The sequence below is a fragment of the Ambystoma mexicanum genome, chromosome 7q, assembly GCF_040938575.1.
Source record: "Ambystoma mexicanum isolate Mex_15411 chromosome 7q, UKY_AmexF1_1, whole genome shotgun sequence".
NCBI lineage: Eukaryota > Metazoa > Chordata > Amphibia > Caudata > Ambystomatidae > Ambystoma > Ambystoma mexicanum.
In genome coordinates this window covers 314,140,041-314,164,126 of record NC_090941.1, presented here as the reverse complement: position 1 = coordinate 314,164,126, position 24,086 = coordinate 314,140,041, and the positions used below count along the sequence as shown (strand labels likewise).

At 47.6% G+C, this 24,086-nt stretch overlaps 1 protein-coding gene across 13 annotated transcripts in view; it reads left to right on the top strand.

The window, feature by feature from the left end:
• LMO7 (LIM domain 7) overlaps positions 1 to 24,086 on the top strand; it is an 824,605-nt gene that overhangs the window by 668,644 nt on the left and 131,875 nt on the right. For all 13 annotated transcript variants that reach the window (XM_069639161.1, XM_069639155.1, XM_069639156.1 and 10 more), the window contains 2 exons: positions 2,615 to 3,521; positions 3,980 to 4,282. In XM_069639161.1, the coding sequence (XP_069495262.1) occupies positions 2,615 to 3,521; positions 3,980 to 4,282 (1,210 nt within the window). The remainder of the gene's footprint in view (positions 1 to 2,614; positions 3,522 to 3,979; positions 4,283 to 24,086) is intronic.

Here is a 24,086-nt window from a genome sequence, read left to right as displayed (position 1 = left end):
ACTAGCTCACGCTTCCATCAAGAAAGATCTGGCAGCGATTTCCCGATACACCAGAGCTGCAGGACGGTCGTCCCTGTGGTCTCATCGCCTGGTGAAGGAGTTTATGAAAGGACTGTTCCGATCGTTTCCGCCGGTGAAGGCTCCAGCCTCGGCGTGGGAACTCAACGTGGTGCTGACAAGGCTCATGGGCTCGCCATTCGAGCCCTTGCATTCGGCTCTCGAAGTTTCTGTCGTGGAAGACAGCGTTCCTTGTGGCCATCACCTCTGCACAACGCGTGGGAGAGATTCAGGCCCTTTCCTGCAAGCCTCCATACTTGACTTTCCACGAGACGAGGGTGGTGCTGAGGACGCACCCCTCCTTCATGCCCAAGGTGCTGTCGGACTTCCATCTCAACAAGCCCTTGGTGTTACCAGTCTTTTTCCCATCGCCTTCGTCGCTCATTCGCTGGATGTAGCTAGAGCGCTGAAGTTCTACGTGGACCGAACGAAGAGTTTTTTTTCAGAAGACATCACAGCTGTTTGTGAACTTTGGACCTGTGAACCAAGTGAAGGCTCTCAAAGGCTTCCATTTCCAGATGGCTCTCTGGCTGCATCATGCACTCATCAGTTGGCAAACCAACCGTTGCCCGGCCGTCCAGAGCCCATTCGACCAGAGCGATCGCTGCTACCACGGCGTTCTTGTCTGGTGTGCCCCTGCTGGACGTCAGCAGGGCTGCTACGTGGAGGTCGACGCACACCTTCACGAGATTCTACTGCGTCGACCGGGATTCCAGGGAGGAGTCCAGAGTCGGCCAGGCAGTGCTGCGCAACCTGTTCGCTTAAGGTGAGCCTGGCAAGGAGGTAAGAGATGCATAATGTTGAGTTTTATGTAATGCTTAATGTTGAGCCTTGCCACCTCCCGTGGTTGTGCATGTGTGTACTGCTATGTAATCTTATATTCATGAGCATGTGAATCCATGCCAGACCCCATGCTGGAGAAGGAACAAGTTACTTACCTGTAACTGTTCTCCAGCATGGGTCTGGCATGGATTCACATGCGAACCCTCCCTCCTACCTCTCTGCGGCTCTTCACTTGGTCATACTGCCACTTTATGTGCTACCGAATCTGAGGATGACTGCGAGGGGCGGCCCGGGGCTTAGGGAGAGGGCAGTCATTGGCTGGGGGCAGTATGACCCAGAGACCAGTGATTGGTTACTACTAAGAAAGACAGATCAGAAACGAAACTGATACTGATTTTTTTCTTTACCGAGGATTCCAAGCCTGACGGGGAATATTCATGAGCATGTGAATCCATGCCAGACCCATGCTGGAGAACAACAGTTACAGGTAAGTAACTTGTTCCTTCTGTTTGAACCATCAAGGAGGCACTAGTCTCCACTCCCTCGACAACTTAGTGATGAGGTTCTGGGTGTGGCCACTTCAGCATCACTTGATGGTTCTGGGGTTGCACTTGAATGGAACGGTCAGTGTCACAGAAGATTCCCTCAGCAGGCTTTGCCATTACCTTCATGAGTGGCCACCCAAGCCAACATCAATCACTGGAATACATGTTTGCCATACAGCAGAACATAATGTTAAACCTCTGCAACATGCATCCCATTTTAGCCTTGGCATTCATTCTCTTATTTGTCGAAAAAGTCCCTATATACCTTTCCTCTGACTCCTCCTTATTCTGGAAATTCGTGTGAAGTTCAGATCATGGATCGACTCTTACCTGATTTGGACAGCTTCATCCCGTCCCTGACAGATAGGTTTTCAGCTCTTTCCTGACACTCAAAAAGCAGGTTTCTGACACTTTGTTTAGGTGCCAGCTCTCCTAAGTCAAAAGGAGGAGTGTATTCTCCACTCCTCCTTATAATCGCCAAGCATAAGAGCTTGGTACCTAGAAATGTAGCATATACAGAAATGTTGTGAATACGTACGTTGGTGTTCGATGGGTTGGCTCCCACTAAAGCGACCTCAGATCTGTGCTCTTCTGTCAGGGCTCTGAGCTATTTTCACAAATGTATACAGCAAGAATAATTTGGCACATATACAAAAACTTCGGTGGGACATTTTGGGGAAGTGCTCCAGTCACACCAGAGGAAAGGCAAGGTTGATATTAATCTCTAGTTGAGAGAGAAGTTGGATTTAAATGACCATTCTGAGGTTTGAAACCATGAGTCTTCTCAATATTCGTGGGTAGAGAAGAGTGGCTCTGGTAGTGGCTTAAGGGTTGGTCCGTGCTTAATGGGGCTGCTTTGTGTTAAATGTGAGATTTCAGGTGTCTACAATTGGAAAACCTGTTATTTTATCAAATCGGCCTTTAATTTTCCAGTCTCCCCTGGTTCCAGAACTTCGCTGGCTAATGACTATTCAACAGTTGTGTGGATTTCATAAGCCATGCTTGAAGTGCATATTGTTTTGGTGATCTTTTGTATTGACCACCGCAATCGTCAAGTGCACCTGCCATCTTGTTTAATTTGCTTATCAGCACTTTTTTGCAATCCTAATGTGAAAAAACTAAAGTGCATCCCCATTTGAATTTCCCAGTGTGAAATGTAAACCTGCAGTGGTCATGTCGCATTTCCACACCGCGGTTGAGTGTTTTAATCTGCACTTTGTCATCCGCAGGGAGGGCCGAGAGAGGAGTTCCTACGTAAGCAGCGAGGCAAGCACACACCAACGGAGACTTTATTCCTCGAATGAAGATGTTTTTAGCGACCAAGAAAGAGGCCCCGCCAAACCTGCACTCGCAAAAGGCTACACACTAGAAGTGGACGTGCCCCGTAGTTCAAAGAGGGACACCGCTTATGGCACACAGCAGGACCCCATAGCCACGGTACCCAGGAAGGCATTGGAAGAGCAGAAGCTGAACTCGTATACGAACAGCCGGCCAAGTGCAGGAGACCGCGCGCTCTATTCATCCAATGAAGATGTATTCAGTGAAGCAGAAAAAGCCCCCGCTAAACGAGTTTCTGAAACCAGTTACAACTTGGAAGCGGAGCACCCTCGTAGCGTAAAAAGCGAAAACACCTACAGCTCATTGCAGTCTCAAAAACAGAGCGCACCTATCACCAGCGTCACGAAAGAGAGCGAACCTATCACCAGGCCCCAGGCAGAGCCGGGCGCGGGCTCCTACTTGAGCAGACAGCCACGGGCAGTGGAGCGGACTCTCTATTCCTCGAACGAAGATGTGCTCGGGGAGGGAGAAAAGGCGCCCCCCAAACCAGCTCTAGGAAAAAGCCACACAGTGGAAGTGGACGCGCCCCGGAGCTTGAAAAGTGAACTCACTTACAGCGCAGCGCACACGCAAAACCACTCCATCCCCGCTGTAACCAAAAGCCCCCCAGACGAACAGAAGGCCGCCTCATTGTCCACACACTATTCAGTAAATGCACAAAGTCGGCCTGCTCGAGTTACAGCCTCCCTCCCTAGAGGTTACCAGAAATCCGACGCTGCCAGGATAACATCCGTGGTCACGGCAAGGCCTTTCGGGGCGCAGGCCAAGGGCATTTCCTCGGTCCCCAGATCGTACACGGTAAGTACTCCCATCGCTCAAAGTGCGCAAATATGACTTTGCAGGATTGATGATTTTTGTGGCCACGTTTTAGGTTCTTTTCCATTCTTTGGAGAAGGCACGTTTTCAACTGAGTTTTCTCTTATACCTTGTATATTATTCAGTAGTTATTTTATTTGAAAAAATGCAATTGTGTACTGCATGCACGAGTTCCTTTATTCTTAATGCTGAGATTGTTTAATTATCTCTTCGGCTGTCTGCTTGATCAGTTGATCGTTGCTGTGGTTGAGGCCAAAGGGATAGTGGAGTCCGTGTTGTGTTTTTATACTTAAATGTGCATGCCAGTATTGAGTGTGGCACGGGTGTGACACTGAGACGACTAGGTCAGGGGATACGTTTCCTGAGAGACAGCCGCGTATGCTGGACTGTACACAACTGACAGCACTTGCATCAATAATGTAAGAACCCTTGAATTGCAGATGGACGATTCCCGGAAGTTCAACGGAGTGACAAGCAAGGTGGCGAACAGCATGAGCATTAACACGGTCTCCAGAGAAGCAAATCCACAGCACAGCGGCGTCTCGCCAAAGAGCGGGGAGGAAGATGACGAGGAAGAAGAGGAAAAGGGGGACCTGATCACGGTGTCCTCCAAGCCGGTTTCCTATGCGTCATCCCAAAATTGGAGTGTAGGGAGCTCCAGCGTGAAACCAGAGCCCGACCTAATTTCCTTCTCAACCTCAAGTGTGGAAAGTATGCCAGAGACCAGGGTTGCAGTGGCACAGGTGAGTTTCAATGCATTTCATCTTCGAATAGTCGTTAATTGTGCACATTAAGTGCTCTGTTTAGATGTCCAGTGAGCGTATTGAGTAAAATGGAGCCTTCCAGTGCGCAAAGGTTGGTTATGGCTATTTGGTTACAATGTAAATGCAGCACATCCGTCATTCCCAGAAATGATAATCTCACAAATTCATATGGTGCGACTCCTCGCGCAGAGCGCTGCAAGTGCCTCAAGTTTGCCATTTTGAACACGTGTTGGGATGTGTGCTGTAAAGTTGGGTCTACACGGAACTAAGCTGCGGCATGGCGGTTTATGCCGGAGCACAGCTGGGTCTTGTTCTGGCCCAATTCCTCCTCCTCCTGGCTACAGAGTAACTTTGCTGAGAGATGTGCTAATGGTTCCTCTGAATTAGCTAAATTGACATTGTGAAATGTTCAAAGTGCTGTACACTTGTATATTTATGGCCGACTTGTCACGATACACCAACGCCTGTTTTTTTAAAAAAAAGATTTTGACCAGAAAAATGTTCTTGCTGAGACTTGTAGATCCATGCTGATGTTGGAGTAGGCAAAGCCACAAGTCCAAGTATCCACCATGCGTTTGCTAAAATACCCTCTTGAACTATAAAGGTGCTCAAAGAAGGTGAGAGGCATCAGTGAGTGTTGACGTTTTGCTGTGTGAGCTACAATAGCACTTGCCTTACCTCTCAAAGGGTACATTTTGGATGTGACTTCTATGCAGGGAAGTTCCCATTTGGGTTATTCTGCCCCATATGCAGTGCCATGCGTGCCTTCCTTGTAGATTTCACCACACTGGTTGCACAGTGTCTTGACTTTGGTGTTTGCTTTCTGCACATCCTTTTCTTGGAAAGTGTTGGCTGGGAGGCACTCCGCCTGTCATTACGAGCTGATGTGTTTGCTCTCTTCAGCTTGCACCTCCGTGCTGGGTGTGCAGTCCTTTAGTACATAGAAACAGATCTAACTGTGTATGTTATGTAGCGATGACGATACTCGCCTCTGTATTTGGTCACTGTTGCCTGTGTTATAGTAATTCAGGCAAAAGTCTCAATTGATGTCAGTTTGCATATTATGATGAGCGTTATAATTGTGTACTGAAACATGTATACTTTACACGGTCACTCGGTCTATCTGGAGATTAATGTACTTCATTGAATTATGTATTGAAATCTATGTGCCTTGCACAATACATTTATTGATTGGTGAGATGTATTCACAGTAAATTGAATTATACATTAAACGTATTCGTAGGGCCCGCTTGAGCACCTCTCGTCCATCACACAACCACATTTAGCACCAGGTATCGTCTGGTTTAGATATTGCCCTCAATTTTAAGTATTCTTTGTAAAACGGTCTAAACTTTAACTCTTATTATGCTAACCAATAGCTAATTACAGTTTAGTAACATGCATCCCAGCTAATCCCACCTTTTTCCTTTATCGCCTCTCTCCCAAAGCCGCCTTCTATAGCCACAGAGCAAGGTCTGACTGCACCATGGCAGGGTCACAATACGCCACGCCTCAGACAAGGAGAGGCGCCGTAAGACCACTAAGACTATGGTGGTGATGGGCGCAGCATAAATACTATGCACACGTACATCTATTTTCATAGGTGTGTGTATATATATATATATATATATGTATATAGTGTGTTTATTAAGTGCAGCAGTCACTTAATAAAGGCATAGTAACATCATTCAGGCAGAACCGAAGTGTGGAAATAGGAATGTAAAGAGACGGGCATCAGTAATATTTCCTGTATGTGGTGGAAAAATGGTCACATATAAAATAATGGCCATCCGGCTTTTGTGCCCAGTGTTCTGGGTGTGCTCTATTGGCCCATGTTGGAAGGTTGAAGTCCAGCCAGGGGTTGCAGGCACAGGTTTCTCCCGCAATGAAGGCCTGAGGTTATGGATCACAGAGGGCCCTGGCTTGGATCCATCCCCTGGGGTATTAGCAGCCAGCTGAAGGAGTGTGGTTTGCGGTCTGGTACAGATCTGTGAAGAATGAGGATAATCAGTGGCGTCGCCAGGAATCAAATTTAGGAGGGGCACAGAGGGGGCTAAAGACAAAAGTAGGGGGGCCACAGACAAAAGTAAGGGGAGAACATAGTCACTGCTCGTCTTAGGTAGGGGGGGCAAAAGGGGGAGCCCAGGGTTTCACAGGGGGTGGGGGGAGCACCGGCCCCCCCAGGCCCTCCCTAGCGACGCCACCGAGGATAATCCTTGCAGCTGTGATTCAGCAGCAGTGATCTTTGCCCTGTGTTTTGGTGTGGGATATCTAGGGATTTAAATGGATATCTTGATGCTCTTTGAAACCCGCAGCATTACACCGCTTGTTATATGGGACATTGAGAGTTTACCATCAAATATGAACCCTAGATGCATAGCTTCATCAATATGAGTGGGTATAGTGCCTAGATGTACTTGTCCAAATGGAGGTGCTTGGTGGTGGTAGTTTTTACCCATAACAACCATCACATTTTTGCATGGATTCAGCTTCATGGTTAATGGTTATTCAGTAGTCGAAATGTGAGAGTTAGCGCTATTATTTTTGGTGGGTTTTCAATTTTGCCTTGCACCCTAAGTAAAATCTATCTGGCTGTTATCTGCATAATTATATAGATCCACTTCATACGAATGAATGATCTGAACCAGTGTGTAGATCTATAGGTTATGTCTATCTAAAAAATATCATGCCATGCTACAGGGATCCCCAGAAGGGTATATGGTAGAACTGTAAATTGCAGCTATTTGTAATCCCTACCCCAGTTTAGGGCTGTTGATGCGACTCCCAGGAGTTCTAGGCCAGATAACTTGTTTAATGGGTGTCAAACGCTACCGATGATGACCAGAGAGGCCCCTCCTTGTTGGTCTATTTCCATTGTAGTATCGCCCAGCGCAGACATCACCAGGTCTGTTCTACGGGGCAGAAATCCACCCGTAGAGGATGCAGGAAATAGTGTTGCTCAATATTCAGGTGCTTGTTGAGATGCAAACATTCTATATTCAAATGGTTTTGCTGGTTAATTGGTTTATGAACATTGAGTTATGCAGAGTATACACTGTACATAGAGAAGTTTAGACTCTACACTGAAATGCATTCCTTGTATAATATTAAAGTGGGATGTGTATGGTACAATGTGTGTGATGCTGGAAATGCATTGGAGGGACAGGGCCTCCCGGTCCTTGTCCTGTAGTCCTTTTTCATTTGTATTCTGTATTGTTTTCTGCCCATGAGCTCTTCCTGTTTTTGGTTTGGTGTACAGACCCATGGGATACCCATATGGCACCCATGGGTGGGGGTACAATCCTGTTCCCCTGGTGTATGTTTTTGGGGCACCTGTGTGAGGCCCACAGAGCAGAGTAGGGGCTGGTGGCATCTCCATCCTGAATTTGATAGGTGCTCTGAGTATCCTCCATTTTGGGATATCCAGGCCCTGCCATTGGTATCAGTTGATTCCTGATGGGAAACAAGATGGCCGCTGTGGCCGCTTGCTTTCTATTGCCTGTTACCTTGTTTTCCCAAAGTCTTGGGAAGCCCTGACTCTGTCCCTTCCCCCTGACTGGCTGTTGGGTGGACGTTCCATATATGGTGTTGTGAAGTCCAGGCCAGACTGGCTGAAGCCTTCCCACTGACCTTATGTTGTGGGTACACCCTCTGGGTGGCACCTGGGTGAATGGAGTGTGTGACCAATATGCACTTCTTGTTGTGGATGTCTGGTTTCTGGTGTTTGACACAATGACTGAGACAGCCCTGCCCGAAACTGGTATGAATGCAGTGTGTAGTGTTGAATGGCTGGGTACTTGTCCCAATACACATTCCTTGTTGTGAGTGTCTGAGAGGAAGGAGAATGGCCTGAATGCACTGTATGCCTGATTGGCTGACTGACTGCATGAATTCCCTTCTGTATGATTGGCTGCTGAGGGTGGGCCAACAGTGTGGTTGATAGATAGAATAGTATATCTGGGGACCTCTCACCACTGGAAATTGTTCAGAAGCTGAGTTGACACTTGAAGAGTAACTGGAACTGCTTATCCTTGATGCCCAGCTGGAAGAACTGCTGCTGCATTTGCTTCGACCCGATCCGAAAGCTGTCGAATTCATCAAGGACTGAGCCTAGATAGGACCTCGTTAGGTGCCCTCTTCCTATGTTCTGAGGGACCATCGAGTACTGCTAACCTTCGCCGAAGCGCCCTGGACGTCAGACCCTCGAAAGGCTGCCGACCGGAGACTGGGACCGCCGAGGAGAACGAAGATCAGCAATGGACATTCTGTCCACCGCCGTTGACCAGGGTTTGCAAGTTTGCTCTAACCGCTGGAGGCCTGTCGAAGCTGTGTTGCCCAGAAGAGGGGACCGCTTGATGCCGAGCTGCAGATGACCGGAGCCGCACGCTCCTTTACCTAACACTTTTTGATTCACGGACGTGCTCGTCCGCACCGCCGCCGACCTTATCCCGCTGGAGGGAGCGGTGTCACTCAAGAAGGATCCATCAACGCCTCCTCGAAGAACTCTGCTCTACCAGGTACATTGGGGGGGTAGAAACCCTGTAGAAGGAAATAAGACTTATAGAACAATATATGGACTGGGCTTGTGATGTATCTTTAATTTACAGGTTGCCCAGGTGGGGGGGGGGGAAATCTCCACACAGAATTGTACCTAGTTGGTAGGGATCAATATTCTGCCCATTGTTCTAACCAACTGCTTTCCTCCTATATCTATTGTTGGTTACTTTTATTCCTTGATCTGTGTGACATTTGACCAGAGTATAGTTGATGCACTTTAATGAGATCTGATAATAATTGTGGTACCACTTTAGAATTGTATATATTTGCCCTTGTGGATTTTCTGCGCACAAATTGAGTTATTGTGATAGTGTACATAACCTTGAATATTAATTCTATAAAGACAGTTTTAACTAATACAGTGTGTGGACATTCCTTTGTGGGGGCTTAGGGACTGCACTGTACTTAAGAACCAGCCTTCATCACCTCCTCAGAAGCTAGGCCTTGATTCCTCTTCCATTGCTACCGTAATAGAGAATCTTGGCTGGGGTCCGTTGTGCCTCACCTCTACCCTATATAGAGAGCAGAAGTACAGACCCCCCCCTCCCTCCAGTCTTAACAGTATACGTGATGCAATCAGAAATTCCTTTCAGTACAACTGGTATATTAAAATGCATCTCTATAGGAATAAAAAGCCCTATAGAGGCGATATTCGCTGAGGTGGTGGACCGACCCTGTAGGTAACGGCCCGACGCCCAAGTTAAGGGCCCTTGTGCATAGAGGGTCCCTTGACGAGGGCTCGGTGCCGGTACCGAAGGGGTCAGCCCGCCGCAGAGGGGCATTTTGCCATTAGCACCCATGTAGTTTCCTACAAGTGTGCTAATGGGTTTTTTAAAAACAAACGTACCTAAGCCGTGAAGTGCTACTGAAAGCTGCAGTCTATTTTCAATTTTATAACATCAACATGAAAATGGACTGTGGGTGCGAAGGTGAGTGGGAAGGGAAGTGCCAGACACCAATGAGAGTGCTCGGAACAAGCTCTTTTCTTAGTGAATTCAGCCCATGTTTTGAGCATACTCATACGCCCTCTTCCCTTTCCTCCATACTTGTGGGACTTTCCGTCCTTCGGGACGGGGCCGGAGCACTTTTGTCAAAAAGCATTAAAAATGTAATTTGTTCTTTTATTTTTACTCAGGGCCACAGCACGTGGCCATAACCCGTCCTACTGAACTCTGCATCACCCTTCAGTCCTTTTCTCTGCGCGGTCGGGGTCGGACACACTAGCATCTGCAGGAATTTTTCTTTTTATTTCCTTTTGTCCTTCCTGCTCCGGTTCCACGGTCATCTTGTCCACCATCTACGCCGGAGCGTCTCGTGTCCTGCTCATCCTGCGAACTCCGTTTTGCGAGGGCGGATCCCCACTCTTTGTTTGGAGTGTCTAGGCCCGGAACACCGTTGGGACTCAAGCTTTTATTGCGACTCCTTTTCTGTCCGGACACTCGTCTTGTCCGGTGGGAAGAGGTGTTTCAACGCATTCCTCCACATTTGCAGCTCTTCATCGACGAGAAAAAGAAAGGCCTGGTGAGTTCATTTTCAGGGTGCCCCGGCCAGGGGACTCCTTCCCGGGGTCTCCAGGACCAGGAGGGGCTCAAGTAGCTCTTCTACAAGGGGTATCCCTGAGGTGTCCCGCAAGGGGCCTAATGGGCGCACCGGAGCTTCCTCAGAGGGTCCCGCAGTGGGCCTCCCAAAACCAGACCACCTTCTGAGGTTCCCTGTTCAGCGGTTAAAGTTGAGCCCGGTTCTTCTGTGGCTCTGGGTACTAGGGTTCGCCCTGAGGTCTCCGTTTCTGGAGCTTTCCACTCGAAGTCTCGGCTTGAGGCTTCTCTTGAGGGAGCTAAACGTACCAAGTAACATCCCGAGGTTCTCCTTCTTGAGGGGTCCTCTCGAGGGTCCTGGCGGTGAGGTATATCCCTCAATCTTCCCACGCTCAGGGGAATGGTGGTACCAGTTCAGTCGAGGGGGGCAACAAAGGCGGTCACGCACCACAGGCCTTATGTACCGGCTCTGCTGAGGTTCCTCCAACGGCTGCTCATTCTGGGGCAGTCCCTAAGGTGTCCAGTGAACACCATAGATTTGCCAGTACCGGCTCTGCCGAGAGTCCTTGCTGCAAGGCTCAAATGTCACATAAGACCCCTGACGCCCCTGAGGAGACCATTGCCTCACTTTCTCCTGTGACGCACTTCACCTCCGGTGACGACAAAATGGTGGCCCAACCTCCCCAGACCATGGCAGCTATTTTGACTACCTCATAAACCAATGTTTACTATGGCTGGTGCTGGGGGACGTCTTTTGGGGCAGAGCTGCCTTTTCCACGCCATGTTGATAACAAGAACCTGTTCCGCCCTTCAATCGATTGCCGTGCTCTGGAACCGCTGCCTCATAGCCTCGCTCCCTCCTGGTTCCACACCCCAGATCTATGTGGACCCAATTTGTGGAGGTCTTTCCTGGCACCCAGCCTCATTGCGTTCATGGGGGTATGCCCCTTCCGAGCGGCGTCTGCCCATTGCAGCGCCTAGACCTTCGTCCGAGGATGTGTTTTTGGGAAATTTCAGACGCTCCTGCATTCTGATCCCATGAAGGTGTACTTTAAGGATCTGTTTAGGGAAATTTATCCCAGACCTCCTGTACCGCCTCCTTCTTTGGCAGATCCTACGCAGGCCCCAGTGGTGCCACCTCCTCCACCACTTCCTCCTCTTCTTCAGCTTTCCCCAATAGAAAAGACATTGAGTGTTCTGCCATGCAACACTTTAGTGGCTGAGGTGCTTGGAGGACACATCTTTGTCAGCTTGCCCGCTCCCATCGTCGACAGTGGTGGCAGCAGCCACCCTCCAGTCCAAGTCGGTCTCTACATCCTCCACTGCAGCAGCCTAAATCCTCTCCAAGGAGGACAAACTTCTTAATGCCATTGGCAAGAAAGTCTTTTCCAAATTTGGCGCTTCAACTTTGTCAGGCTAATACCGAGCTTATCCTTGCGGACGCCAATGTCAAGCTGTGGAGGGAGCTAGCCGATTGCCAGGAATGTATTCCTGCCGATAGGCTCAAGGACTTCAATGCTCGTTTGTGGGACGCCAGAGTGTTGGCACAGGATCTACTGCAGGCTGCGGCACACCATGTAGATACCTCCGCTCGAGGCCATATGGTCGTGGTTGACCTCTCCCGCCAAGCGTGACTTAATGCTACGAAGTTCTCATAGGAAGTGCAGGACAAGGTGCTGGATCTTACCTTGACGGTAAGGAATTGTTCCATTCCTCCACAGATGAGGAATTCCCGGAGACTAAGGCGAGCACTCAAACAGCCAAGTCTTTATCGCTCCTGGCGAAAACTCCAGCCAAGGCTCCTTATACACAGTGATCAGGGTCCCAAACTCTGTCCTCTGGATTCAGGGGTTTTCAGGATCGCCGTGCTAGCCGATCTAGCTAGCCGATCTGAGGCTCTGGCTAGTGGGCCTGCCGAAAGCAGCAACGGCAAGGTGTCCGGTTTTTTCTCTAGGCCCATCAGCCTCCTCTCAACCTCCTCTCCAGGGACAGGTAGTCTCCCAGCCAACAAATCATCCAAATGATGTTTTTTGTCAGTTGCACGAGACTCTGGTGGGAGGATGAATTCCGTCTCATCGGGAGTCCTGGCAGACAATCACCGAAGACCGATGGGTTTTGTCAATCGCTCGGGTGGGCTTCTGCTTGCCCCTGATCCCACCCCACCCTTCAACCCGCCCTTCCAGCAGACTGGGTCACCCTCCCCCAGGGCCGCGGTACAGAAACTTCTAGACCTCAGTGCGGTGGAGCCTGTTCCCCTAAGGGAACAAGGGGAGGGCTACTACTCCCGCCTGAGTGCCCAAACCCAACCAGGCTGGCCTGCGCACTATCCTCAATCTTTCCCAGTCAATCTTTCTCTTACCCAAGAGAAATTCAAGATGATCCCGCTTTGCTAGATAAAGTCCTCTCTCCGGAAGGGCGACTGGCTCAACGTGGTAGACCTCTAGGATTCATACATGCACATTCTGATTTGGGGCCCGCATCGGAAATATCAGCGGTTCTCTGTGGGAGCGGAACACTTCCAGTTTTCTGTAGCTTTCCTAATACTGCAGGGGGTTCATGTATATCAATACTTAGACGATTGGCTCCTGCGCAGTCCTTGCCCGCAGACGGCTTTGACCAATCTTTAGTCTCTCCTACAGCTCCTGTTACATCTTGGGCTGTCAGTGAATTGGCGGAAATCGTCCATGATGGTCTCTCAAGACCGGATCTGCCTGGGTTTCCATTGGAATACAGTCAGTACCAAGGTGTTCCTAACGGTGGACAGGATTGCAGACCCATCAACCATGTGTCACCTCTTCCTCCAGTCCTCGCACATGACGGCCTGCTGGTTCCAAAGACTTCTGGGTCTCATGGCCTCTTGCGTGCTAGCTCTACCTCTTGCACGTCTGAAGATGAGGCACACTCAGCTAGCTCCCCGGAGCTGCTGGTCTCGGGCATCGGATCCGGATTCCAAGATAATTCCAGTTCCATCCTGCATGACAGCAGACCTACAATGGTGGTCCTCGACCAACAACCTTTTCAGTGGGGGCCTCCTTGCAGGAGTCCTGCCCACAAGTGACTGTTACTACAGGCTCCGCCATTCTGGGGTTGGGAGCGACACTGCGTCACCTCTTAAGTGTTCGACCTGTGGACGCCTCAGGACAGGCAGTTTCATATCAATTATCTGGAACTCCTGCTGTGTTTCTGGTGCTCAAAGCTTTTCAACAGTCTATCACCAACAGGGTAGACCGTATTCGCACAGGACAATTAAGTGGCAATGTTTTACATCAACAAGCAGGGCAGCACCACGTCACCTCTCCTTGTGGGTCTTGCCATACAAATTCGGGACTGGGCCATCGAGCACAAGGTCTGGCTCCAGGCTGTATACATCCTGGGTCACATCAGTGTGACTGCAGATTCATTCAGTATTCAGTCAGCATCCAGTTAAGAGTGGGAAATGAACAGCGATGTCCTCTCCAACATTTTCCATCAATGGGGCACTCCAGAGGTGGACCGCTTTGCTACTTCTACAAACAGGAAACATTCTCTTTTTGCATCCAGGGACGGGCACGGAGTGTCCTCCCTTGGAGATGCCCTAGAGATTCAGTGCGACAACATGAAGGCTTACGCTTTCCCTCCATTGCCACTGATTCATCGGTCACTCTGCAAGCTCAGGACTGCATCGAACGGCACTTTCCTGTTCATAGCTCCTTGGTGGCCAGCCAGATCCTGGTTTTCGGAACTACAGCTTCGGTTGATTCTTCCCCCGAGCAGATTGCAGTTGATGCCCAACCTCCTTCACCAGAGCGTTCACCAGCTGTGGCACCCCTCCCCTCAATTGTTATGCTTGGTGGCCTGGTGCCTGATTTCGTATCTTTAACGCAGTTCAATCTGTCCGAAGATATGTGCATTATCCAAGCGGCCAGGAAACCTAAGCGGGCCCAATATAGGAGCAAATGGCCTGGTTTTTGCCACTGGTGCTTAGCTAAACGACTTGATCCCAGGCATGCTACGGCCGACATCGCTCTTTCCTTTGTGTCTCACCTGGCAGCTTCTGGCATTCATGTGCTGTCTTGCAGGACTTATTTATCAGCCATTACGGCCTACCTGTCCACGGGCAGCTGTTCCTTTTCATTGACTAATAGTGTCATCAAAATGCATTTTGCAGGGCTACTTCATCTTTTCCCGCTGGTGCGCACTCCTCATCCCAAGTGGTATTTAAATGTGGTCCTCACCGCTTTCTGCCATAAGCCGTTTGAACCCACGGCCACTACTGATATTCAGTACCTTTCTTGGAAGGTTGCTTTTCTAATTGCAATTACATCTGCAAGGCGAGTAAGCGAACGCAAAGCGCTTTCTGTGGAACATCCGTTCCTCACTTTCCACAAGTATAAAGTTGTGCTTCACACTCATCCTTCCTTCCTAAGGTGGTAACTAACTTTCATTTGAACTAATCTATCTCCTTACCAGTCTTCTTCCTGGACCCGGCATTTGATGCCGAGAGAGTTCTAGACAATTTGGATGTCGGGCGAGACCTGAAGTTTTACCTTGATAGAACACGTGAATTCAGAAGCTCCTCACAACTGTTACTTTCAGTGTCCCTGAAGGGAAACCAGCTTTGAAAGCATCCATTTCCCGCTGGATTGCCTTGTGTATTTCAGCGGCCTATAAAATCCAAGGCCTTCAACCTCCAAAGGGCATCCATGCACATCTAGTTTGTGGCAAAGTGGCTGCTGTTGCCTTCCAAAAGTATGTTCCTTGGGAGTCCATCGCCAATGCGGCTACGAGGGCCTCCCCATTGGCTTTCTGCAAGCATTACTGTTTAGCCCTAAGCTCCAGGGCTGATGCCCAATTTGGCCAGGCTGTCCTCAAAAACTTGTTTCAGTGAAGGGATTTTCATCCACCCGTACTACCTCTGGTTGTGCTTGGTATTCTCCCACAAGTATGGAGGAAAGGGCATGAGACGTAGGAGTATAACAAAGTTACTACCTTACTCCTAGTCCATAATCCCCTTTCCTACATACGCCCGCCTGCCATCCCCTCTAAAAAGTATCCTCTATTGTTGCTTACATGGTCTCAGACCTGGCGATAGAAAAGGACTGAAGGGCGATGCGTGGGGTGGAGTTCAGGAGGGTGGGGTTACGACCACGTGCTGTGGCCCTACACAAAAATAAAAACGCACATTTAATTTTTGATGCTTTTTGGCAAAAGTGCTCTGGTCAAGTCCTGAAGGACAGAATGTGCCACAACTATGGAGGAAATGGGACTATGGACTTAGGAGTAAGATAGTCACTACAGTGAGTAACTTTATTTCTCATTGTTTGAAAGCACCTCCCAGGGTGCTTATGAAAATTTGTATATGCTCCATGGTGAAACACGTGTATTGTGCTTTAAAACTATTTATATATACAACTTGCTCAAGTAGATACCTTTTTATATAATTTACTTTTGTAGACATTTTCAGGAAGACAGCTGCTGGACTGTGGCCATATGAATTTCTAGCTTGGTTGAAGCTGGAGACTGGCCATACTAGACTGCTTAATGTGGATTCCCTGCCTGTCATTATTGTGGCCTTTGGGGGGGCGAAACATAGTTGGCATAGCAGTCTGTGGCTGTGTAAATATGTAGTGGAGGGCAGAGGCTGGGTTCGGGTATATTTATCAGACAAAAGAACTTGTTAGCGAGCCATTACTGTTGAATTGTGGGAGGCAATGGTTCATGTAGTGCAGTCCAGGAAGATTTATTTTTTGGACTGTAGGCAAAAAGAATCGGATGGATTTGTATAAAGCCTGCTTCTAAAACACATTTCATCCATAATTCCGGCGGTTTAATTGTACATTTTGACTGTGACAAAAACACAATTTGTAAGTGCAGATTTTTTATTTTGGTCTGGTAACTGTCAGGGCAAGATATTGTTCACTGGAGACGTCTTCCTCATGTCTACCTCCAAGCTGTCCCTCATGGAACGGTTACTTGGCCTGTACATTGGTATGCAGCGCAGAGGCACATGAGATAAGCAACTGGCAGCAGGAGGGGTTTTACTGTGGTTTGTGGCAGAGGGCTGAGTAACTCCTTCACCTCATTGGGAGAGGCGGACCTTCATGAACAGAGTTGCTAAGAGCACTCCATAATGCCCATATACACGTGAAGCAGGAGTGGTTTTACTGTGGTTTGATGGCGAGGTGGCCTCCTTTTTCCATTTTCCTCCTGCATTGTCATGAAGCCACGGACTTCGAACCTATGGTCCAGTGCTGTTGGTTGGTGTAAGCTGGACTGTGGTGAGCGCTCATATTAACATTGCACTAGTATATTTGCTTATCTAGAGCACTTTTGACTGATCATGAAAACAGGGGCGGTAACCTGGTCTTCACAGCACAGCAGCCGACAATAAAACCAACAATTACCCCTCGTGTGAGCATTGTGCTTTGCAGGGAAGCAATGAAAAGGAAAAACAGCTCTAAATAAAATCAAGGGCTATAACGGAGTACTACTCACTGAGGTTCGCTCTTGCTAATACGGAAGCCCCTCCCCCAGTCCACCTGACCCATGCGTCTGGGTCACCGATGCACACATGTATTGAGATTGATTGTGGGTCATTGTCGGCTACGTTTCCTTATCCCGTGTTGGTACTTGAGTCACTGGCTTTGGAGATCTATAGCCCAGAGCTGTCATCCCAGCTTTCGAAGGATCAAGCTGCTCCGTTTTCTTCTCCCATTGACAATAGTCACTTTCTACTTAACCTATGCCTCAATCTTCAGTGGAAATCATTGTGACCATCTGAGAGGAACGCTATTTTGAACTCCTCAATTGCATATAATATAATTGGAACCCAATTATTGGCAACTCCTGACTTGCAATGATTGATTTCCTCCACAAGCTCTTCCAGTAGCTATGATAGCTCAAGTGAAAGCAACAGTGAGGCTGAAGACTAGCACAATGGGGCAGTAGCAGCCAGTTCTTTCCCTACTACCAACTTCTGGGGTAAGCCGGGAGAACAGTTACAATCTAAACTGAATGCAATTGCATCATCGATAGTCGCTGCTCACACTTTGAACAATATGGCTAGCGAGCAGTGTGCAATTAAAGCAATCTGGGCCAAAGTAGTTGTCATCCTGGAACATTATGGAAATATTTGAGAGTCCTTAGAACCCGCCCAACGAATTGGCACCGATGCTCTATTGCTTCCCAGTAGCGGTCATCCTTTGGCAATGCAAACATTGAGACTGGCTAATCGAGTCTCAAATATGCTATGCCCCGTCATTGATCTTGCATCTCAAACCCAACCAATGACTCGTAAAGCGCAAGTGGCTATGGAACCACTTGACTTGCTGCCAATGGACAGTGAGCACTTAGGCCTGAGGAGCTTCCATACTGTGAATACTACTGTGACTAACTGCAGGAATATTATTAGGAGGAAGAAGAGACCTGGTTGCCTCCTTCCATATGCCCCAAGGAAATTGACTACAATTGAATTACGACACACAAGCCCAAATGCCTCATAGCCTGCAGTATCCCATAACCTCCTCTATCACTGTGATTAACTGGTGTGTCTCAAGACATTATATGCAGACATGTCACTACCATTACTAATACTCTTGCGGATGGTTTGATACGACAGGCTGACTTACATGATCCACTTGGAAGATGGCTGCAATTTGGTCATAAGAACAACCAGCTTACCAATACTCTTGCTGCCACTTTGCATACAATAAATCCTTGTCCCATAATTGTAACCTGTCCTGAACCGGCAGCTGAGAACGCTTCTGTTTTGTCCTGTCAGCAGGAACCTGAATACCTTCCTCATATGCTGAAATTCAGTCTCGGGTCATCCGCACCTGTTGATTATAGTGGCTCACATAGAGAAATATACAACGCTCTACTATTGGGAAGGGGATTAAGTTGGAGGAACCTTCTCCTAGATCAACTGGCCCTTTTCTGAATAGAAGCCATTGATGGCCTTAGTGCATTACCTTACCCCACTTAGCAACATTTGTAGACATGATATATTATAAGATGTTTCTTGCTTTGGGTGAATAGTATCAGTCTGTGCGCTCTACCCTTGGTTTAGTTTATCAGATTTCCTTTCTGTTATGTATCTTTTGTAACTGACCTGTCCACGTTTAGTTGGGGGTCAGTGGCTGCATGGCTCAGTAGGGACCGATATTCAACTGTCAGTCTATTTGTCATGAGAGTTATTTTTTTTCCTATGTGAGCCTTTGTGCTTGGAGTTCTGGTGTCTCCACAGGTTCTTAAATCCTATAATAATTGTGAGGTACACACTTGTTAGTGTTTTTCATAGTTTATGCACTTTATTTAATATGTTCTTTATTCATATCAACACAAGTTATTTCACTTAGTGTATTACCATGTGACTTTGTGCTGACTCTTTTTAGTGAGAGATGCGTTATTTCCTATATAAAGCATTCATGCCAGTTTCTTTGCACGTGCTACTGCTTAGCCCTTTCTTGGGCTTTGTCAAAGCACATTCTTTACTTTGCATTTTGTGTCACTTTTAGTTTAAAATTCACATTTGTATGCAAACCTTTCAGGTTTGACACACGCCTATGTTGTATTGCTTGCAGGTATATACATAAGATTAGTTCATTTTTTCCTACCCCCCCCCCCACCCCTCCCTTTCTTTGCAAGAGAACTTCAGTGGGGTCTGAGGAGTTAGAGTAGGAGAGGTCTGGTTAGTCTGGACTGCTGGTGTGCAGGAAGAAACGCCATGCAATTGTGTCGTAAATATGATATATTGGTGAGTTGTAATCAGGCCGGCTTACCTCGGGTACCAGGTAAATACACTGGTATGTTGTTGGGGTTCTGTGGTTGCTTAGAGTGTTTCTTCCGGTTTAAGTCAGTGATTCTGTTTTGTTGCTTTTATAAGAAGCCCTGTGGTTTAGGGTAGAAGAAGGGGTCATGGTTTCATATATTGCTTGGGCTTGATGCGTATTCATCCTTATTGTTAATGTTCCCGTATTGTACCTTGCGAGGTTGTGCTTGGTTTTTGGGCAGTGGTTTGTGGCGTTGCGACCATTGTTTGTACGTGTACATTGAGTTTTTCTAAGCGTTTAATCTCGGTGGGTGACAGTAACTATTTGTAATTTGCGGCTGATGGTTACACAGGTACTTTGCATTTGTAGCATTTAGTGAAAAGTGTTATGCTGGTTATTGTCTAGATCTGCATTCTTGTTATATATGCAGTGTTTATATTTGCGGCTATGTGCATTTAAGTAAAGCAGCATCGTAACTGTAGTCCTAGAGGCAGGTCCGGCTTTAGGGGCATCAGCGCCCTGGGCGAATTGGCGCCCTTCCCCTGTGCGCCCCTGGTCAACAGGGGGCGGGACCAGGAAGTGCCACTTTTTTTTTTTATAACCTCGCTCTGACAAGTAGGTAATGATATGAATATGGTGCATCAGCCACCAGTGCGGGCGCATTTGGTAACAGTGAGGCGCCAGCCACGCCTTCCGCCACTATGCCAGCTCAGGGGACCCCTTGAAAAACTCCCCTGAGCTGGCGTGGTGGGGGCTAATGGTGCCTCGGGCAGCCGCCCAGCTCGCCCCCCCTTTAAGGCCGGGCCTGTCTAGGGGCCCCCATTTGCAATATTGTATCTATTTCTGGAGGCTGCAGCCAAGGTACTGTACAATTGTGGAAGCCACAGCTGCAGTATTGTGCCTGATCTTTAAGGACCCCTGTGCAGTTTTATATGAAGTTCTTCAGGCCTCATCAGATCCCCGGAACTAGACAGTACTGCATTCGAGTACTTTGCGTGGCTCTGGAGGAAACGACATGCTCAACATTTGGGCGACCATGTTGAAGTCTGAAGCTGCTTCTTTAGTACGGTGGTTAGTTTGGGAAATCGCATGTAATTTACAGTGTTCAGTTTTGCATGTCACATTGTGGGTACGGGGAAACGTTTTGAAAGCCGTGCTTATGGCACTGCTAATATTTGTAAGCCACATATCGGTCTGGGTCCATTTGTATGCAGACAAGCTTCATGTGGCAGAGCAGTTGTGCCAGATTTGGTCTTGGAGTTTACATTAAATATTGCACCTGTGCCCCCCAGAACTGGGAAAGCTAGCCAGAAAAACCTACACTACCAGGCACAGCTGTCCATTGGAAATGGGTACAGTACCTCATATTTGGCTTATATTACTTGCACAACCTTACAGGTTTTGCCCCTAGAATTTGCCATATTACTGCAGGTGTGACTTACATTAAAGGCTATATTTCTCAAGATGTGATATCGAAATTCTGAGACCACGCCTCACATATAACAGACAAAAATTTACATTGTACATTTCTCAGGGCCATCCATTTTGGAACTGAGTTAACCCCAGATGTGCCCTTGGTGTAAACCACTCTGGCCCAGCGTTTCAAGAGCTGTCCTTTGACCTGAGCCAGACTACTTTTTAGGGTTCTTTGCATTTATACACCTGGTGTTGGTTGGTGAAGTCCAGCAGCGTGTGGTCGGTCTGTGGGTGGGATTCTGCTAATTTGAGAAAAGACAGTTCCAAACTTTCCTGCCTTCACAAGTGAATGAATCTCACTTAGGCATGTGTGCTCCAAGTACCAAACGGGCCAAGCCGATGTGGCCGTACCATGATGCAGTGCCAGCCTGGGTGTTGGGGGGTGGGGAGGAGGTGCGGGGGTGGAGGGAGGAAAATGCCCAGACCGAGCAAATGCTGCCCAAATTGGCCATTCAAACTGGCCTAAATAACCCTTTTGGTAGCCATCCCTGGCAGTAAACGCAAATAAATAAGCAGTTCAACATTTTTAATTGGTCATTGACAACACATAGAACTATGCTGACATTACATATAAAAACCTCAAATGAATCCGACGCGTTATTCACCTAAGTATCAAATGCCAAACCGTGCCTTGACTGAACTTATAAGAACCATTGCTTCCTGAAAAGCAACAGCAACGACTCCAAAATAAGTCATTGTGTGTCTCCCATGCAAACAGACCTGAAACCAGCCAGTGCCCAGTACACAGTACTTGGAGCCACGGGCTGCTATGCAGTCTCTCCAACACACACGCACATTTTTCGTTCACCTCCAAAAGCCACAACAGAGATAGTTTGGAACTCGACACAAAGCCCCAAGATGGCCGAATGACAACTCTCCAGCAACGTGACATGCCAGGACTAATTCTAGAATTTCCCTTGTCTGAGGCCCAGTGGCCGTTTTCCTGGAAACGTGTGCACAATGAGACTAGCAAGAGATTAAAAAAAGCCACCTCCTCGAGTGGGCAAGACCACAAGTCAAGTTACATGTTCAACAGTTTGTGCTCACAATCGGTATTCATGTAGTATATAAACCTGCTTCTCGGTACACAATACATTAAGATCTGCAATCTAAAATATATTCCAACACATTATTGAATAGCTTACACATTGTAATTGATAATACATAGGTTTTTCCTAGGAGCACTGGTTAATATTTCGAGCTGCAAGGTACTAGCCAGGCATACAAAAATAACTTGCCTCCTCACTTCTCCAAATCCACACAGCATACAATTTCTTACTTGCCAAGTGAATTACTACAAGCCAATAGCTAGTTGTAAGCCCAAAGGCCTGCCAAGCAAACTAGTATATACGAATTTTCAGTTGCTTCAGTTTCTTCCATATTGTTGATGCTTTTTAATCTACCATGCCCCAGTGTGTGTATATAGCATAAGCAATTTGTCATGTCATATACTTTGTCAGCATACTGTGTACATGATTTATTAGAATGCATAATTCCCATCTCACTATATACTATGATTAGGGTGGCAAGCAATGCATGCAATTCGCGATGCATAACACCCAGCATGTTTTCAGGCTTCCCTCTGCCACCTATTCTCCCTCCCTCATCTCTGGATGGCTGTCTGCAATCCAGGAATGGTGTGCTGCCAATGATCTCTGCCTTAATGCCAGTAAGACCGAGATTCTCCATCGGCACACCCGCACCCTCCTTTCCCGTCACCCTTTGGCTGTTCTCCCTTGGCCCTCTCCCTGCTCCCACCTGCAAGGCTAAGAACTTCAGGGTCATTTTCGACTCTACACTCTCCTTTTCTCCCCACATCTCTGACTTCTCTAAGAAGTCAAACTGTCCACTGCACCTCCTCAGAGGTATTCATCCTTTCCTTTCCTCTCCTTAGCCCATAAACTGTCTGTCTCTGGAGCTCTGGTTCTCTCTAGGCTAGGGTACTGCAACAGCCTCTTTCTAAATCTACCTGCCTCTACCCTCTGCAACTCATCCAGAACAGGACTGCGAGACTTGTCCTTGGCCTCAAGCCCTGGGATTGTATCTCTCCAGCCCTGAAATCTCTCCATTGGCTCCCAATGGCTGCATGGGTTAAATTCAAGACCCTCTGCATTGTCCACAAGGCTTTCTGAGGCCTGGGTCCTAAATACCTTCAACTATCCCTCTGTAAATACCTTCCCACTTGAACTCTTCGCTCCTCCACCTCCCTCAGGGTGGGTTGCTTCTCCAAGCAACCAGTTGGGGTTACATCTCTTTCCTCGGCTGGGGCCTCCCTCTGGAACAGCCTCCCTCCCACTCTGAAACTTGAGGAGAACCATCTCCGGTTCTGGAAGCACCTTAAGACCTTCCTCTTTGCTTCTGGCTTCGCTCTTCCTCTACCCTGCTAATATGTCTGCTTCGACTCCGTGTTCCTGGCTACCCTCTGATTTCGGGCCCAGGTTACTGCCCACCCAGACACACAGCCGCACTGCCCCTGGGAACCCTTGCACTTGGGTCTGTAAATGTAACCCTACAGCCCCCTTAACTGCACTTATCGGACACCCCTTGTCTGCGCCTGAAACCCTGCACTTGCCACCCTGCTGGCTGCACTACAAGTTTTTGTTATTCCTTGCTCAGCACTTTCCACTTCTCCCCTCCCCTTTACACTCTTCCCCCCCTTCCCTCTCCCCTGCACTTGAGCGTTCTCAATGTCACTGGGCCTAGTAAGATCGTTTTGTCCTTCCTTCCCCTCCCTTGCTGTGCTCTGAAACACGTGTGTATGAGCGCAATACAAATAAAATATCAATATCAATTAGACCGGCACTGTGCTTTTAATTATATAATGTATGCATCTCCATATATAGTATGTTGGTCGACAATATATCTATGTACAGCATATATATTGAAGTAGTGCATCTCAATATTTGGTGTATGTCCTAGATGGCAAACTATAATGTATACCTTTGTATAGATTGCATAGATCTGTATACCGAGTATATTTTAATATCTAAATCTATAATGCAGGCATCACTGAATAAAGTGCATACGTCAGTATCTAACGTAGTCAATTGTGTACACGTAATTATTTCAACCTTTAGAATATAAAGGTATGGATTAAAATAGATCTAGTAAAAGAAACAAACAGATTATTTTTTTGTTGTATTTTTTTGTTTATTTGTTTTTTTTGGGTCCTGCCTTAGAAAGAGTAGCTTTTCGAAATGATACTTAACACCTTGCCCAGAGAACAGTGCCGAGCATCGCTAGATTTCTCAGTATGTAACTTAAGTGAGCTCTCAGGTAACTATACTTGCTGTTTGACTGCGGGGAAGTAGCTCAGAAAGAAGTGGTTTTCAGTCAATTAAAGCATATTTATGGTGATCCTATGAGGGCACCTCTCTCCTTAGTCAAGCAGAGGTGGGAATAAAAAATGTCGAAGGCCCTCTATTGAGCCTCTGTGTAAAAAGAACTGAGAGCCTTTCTGCTGAG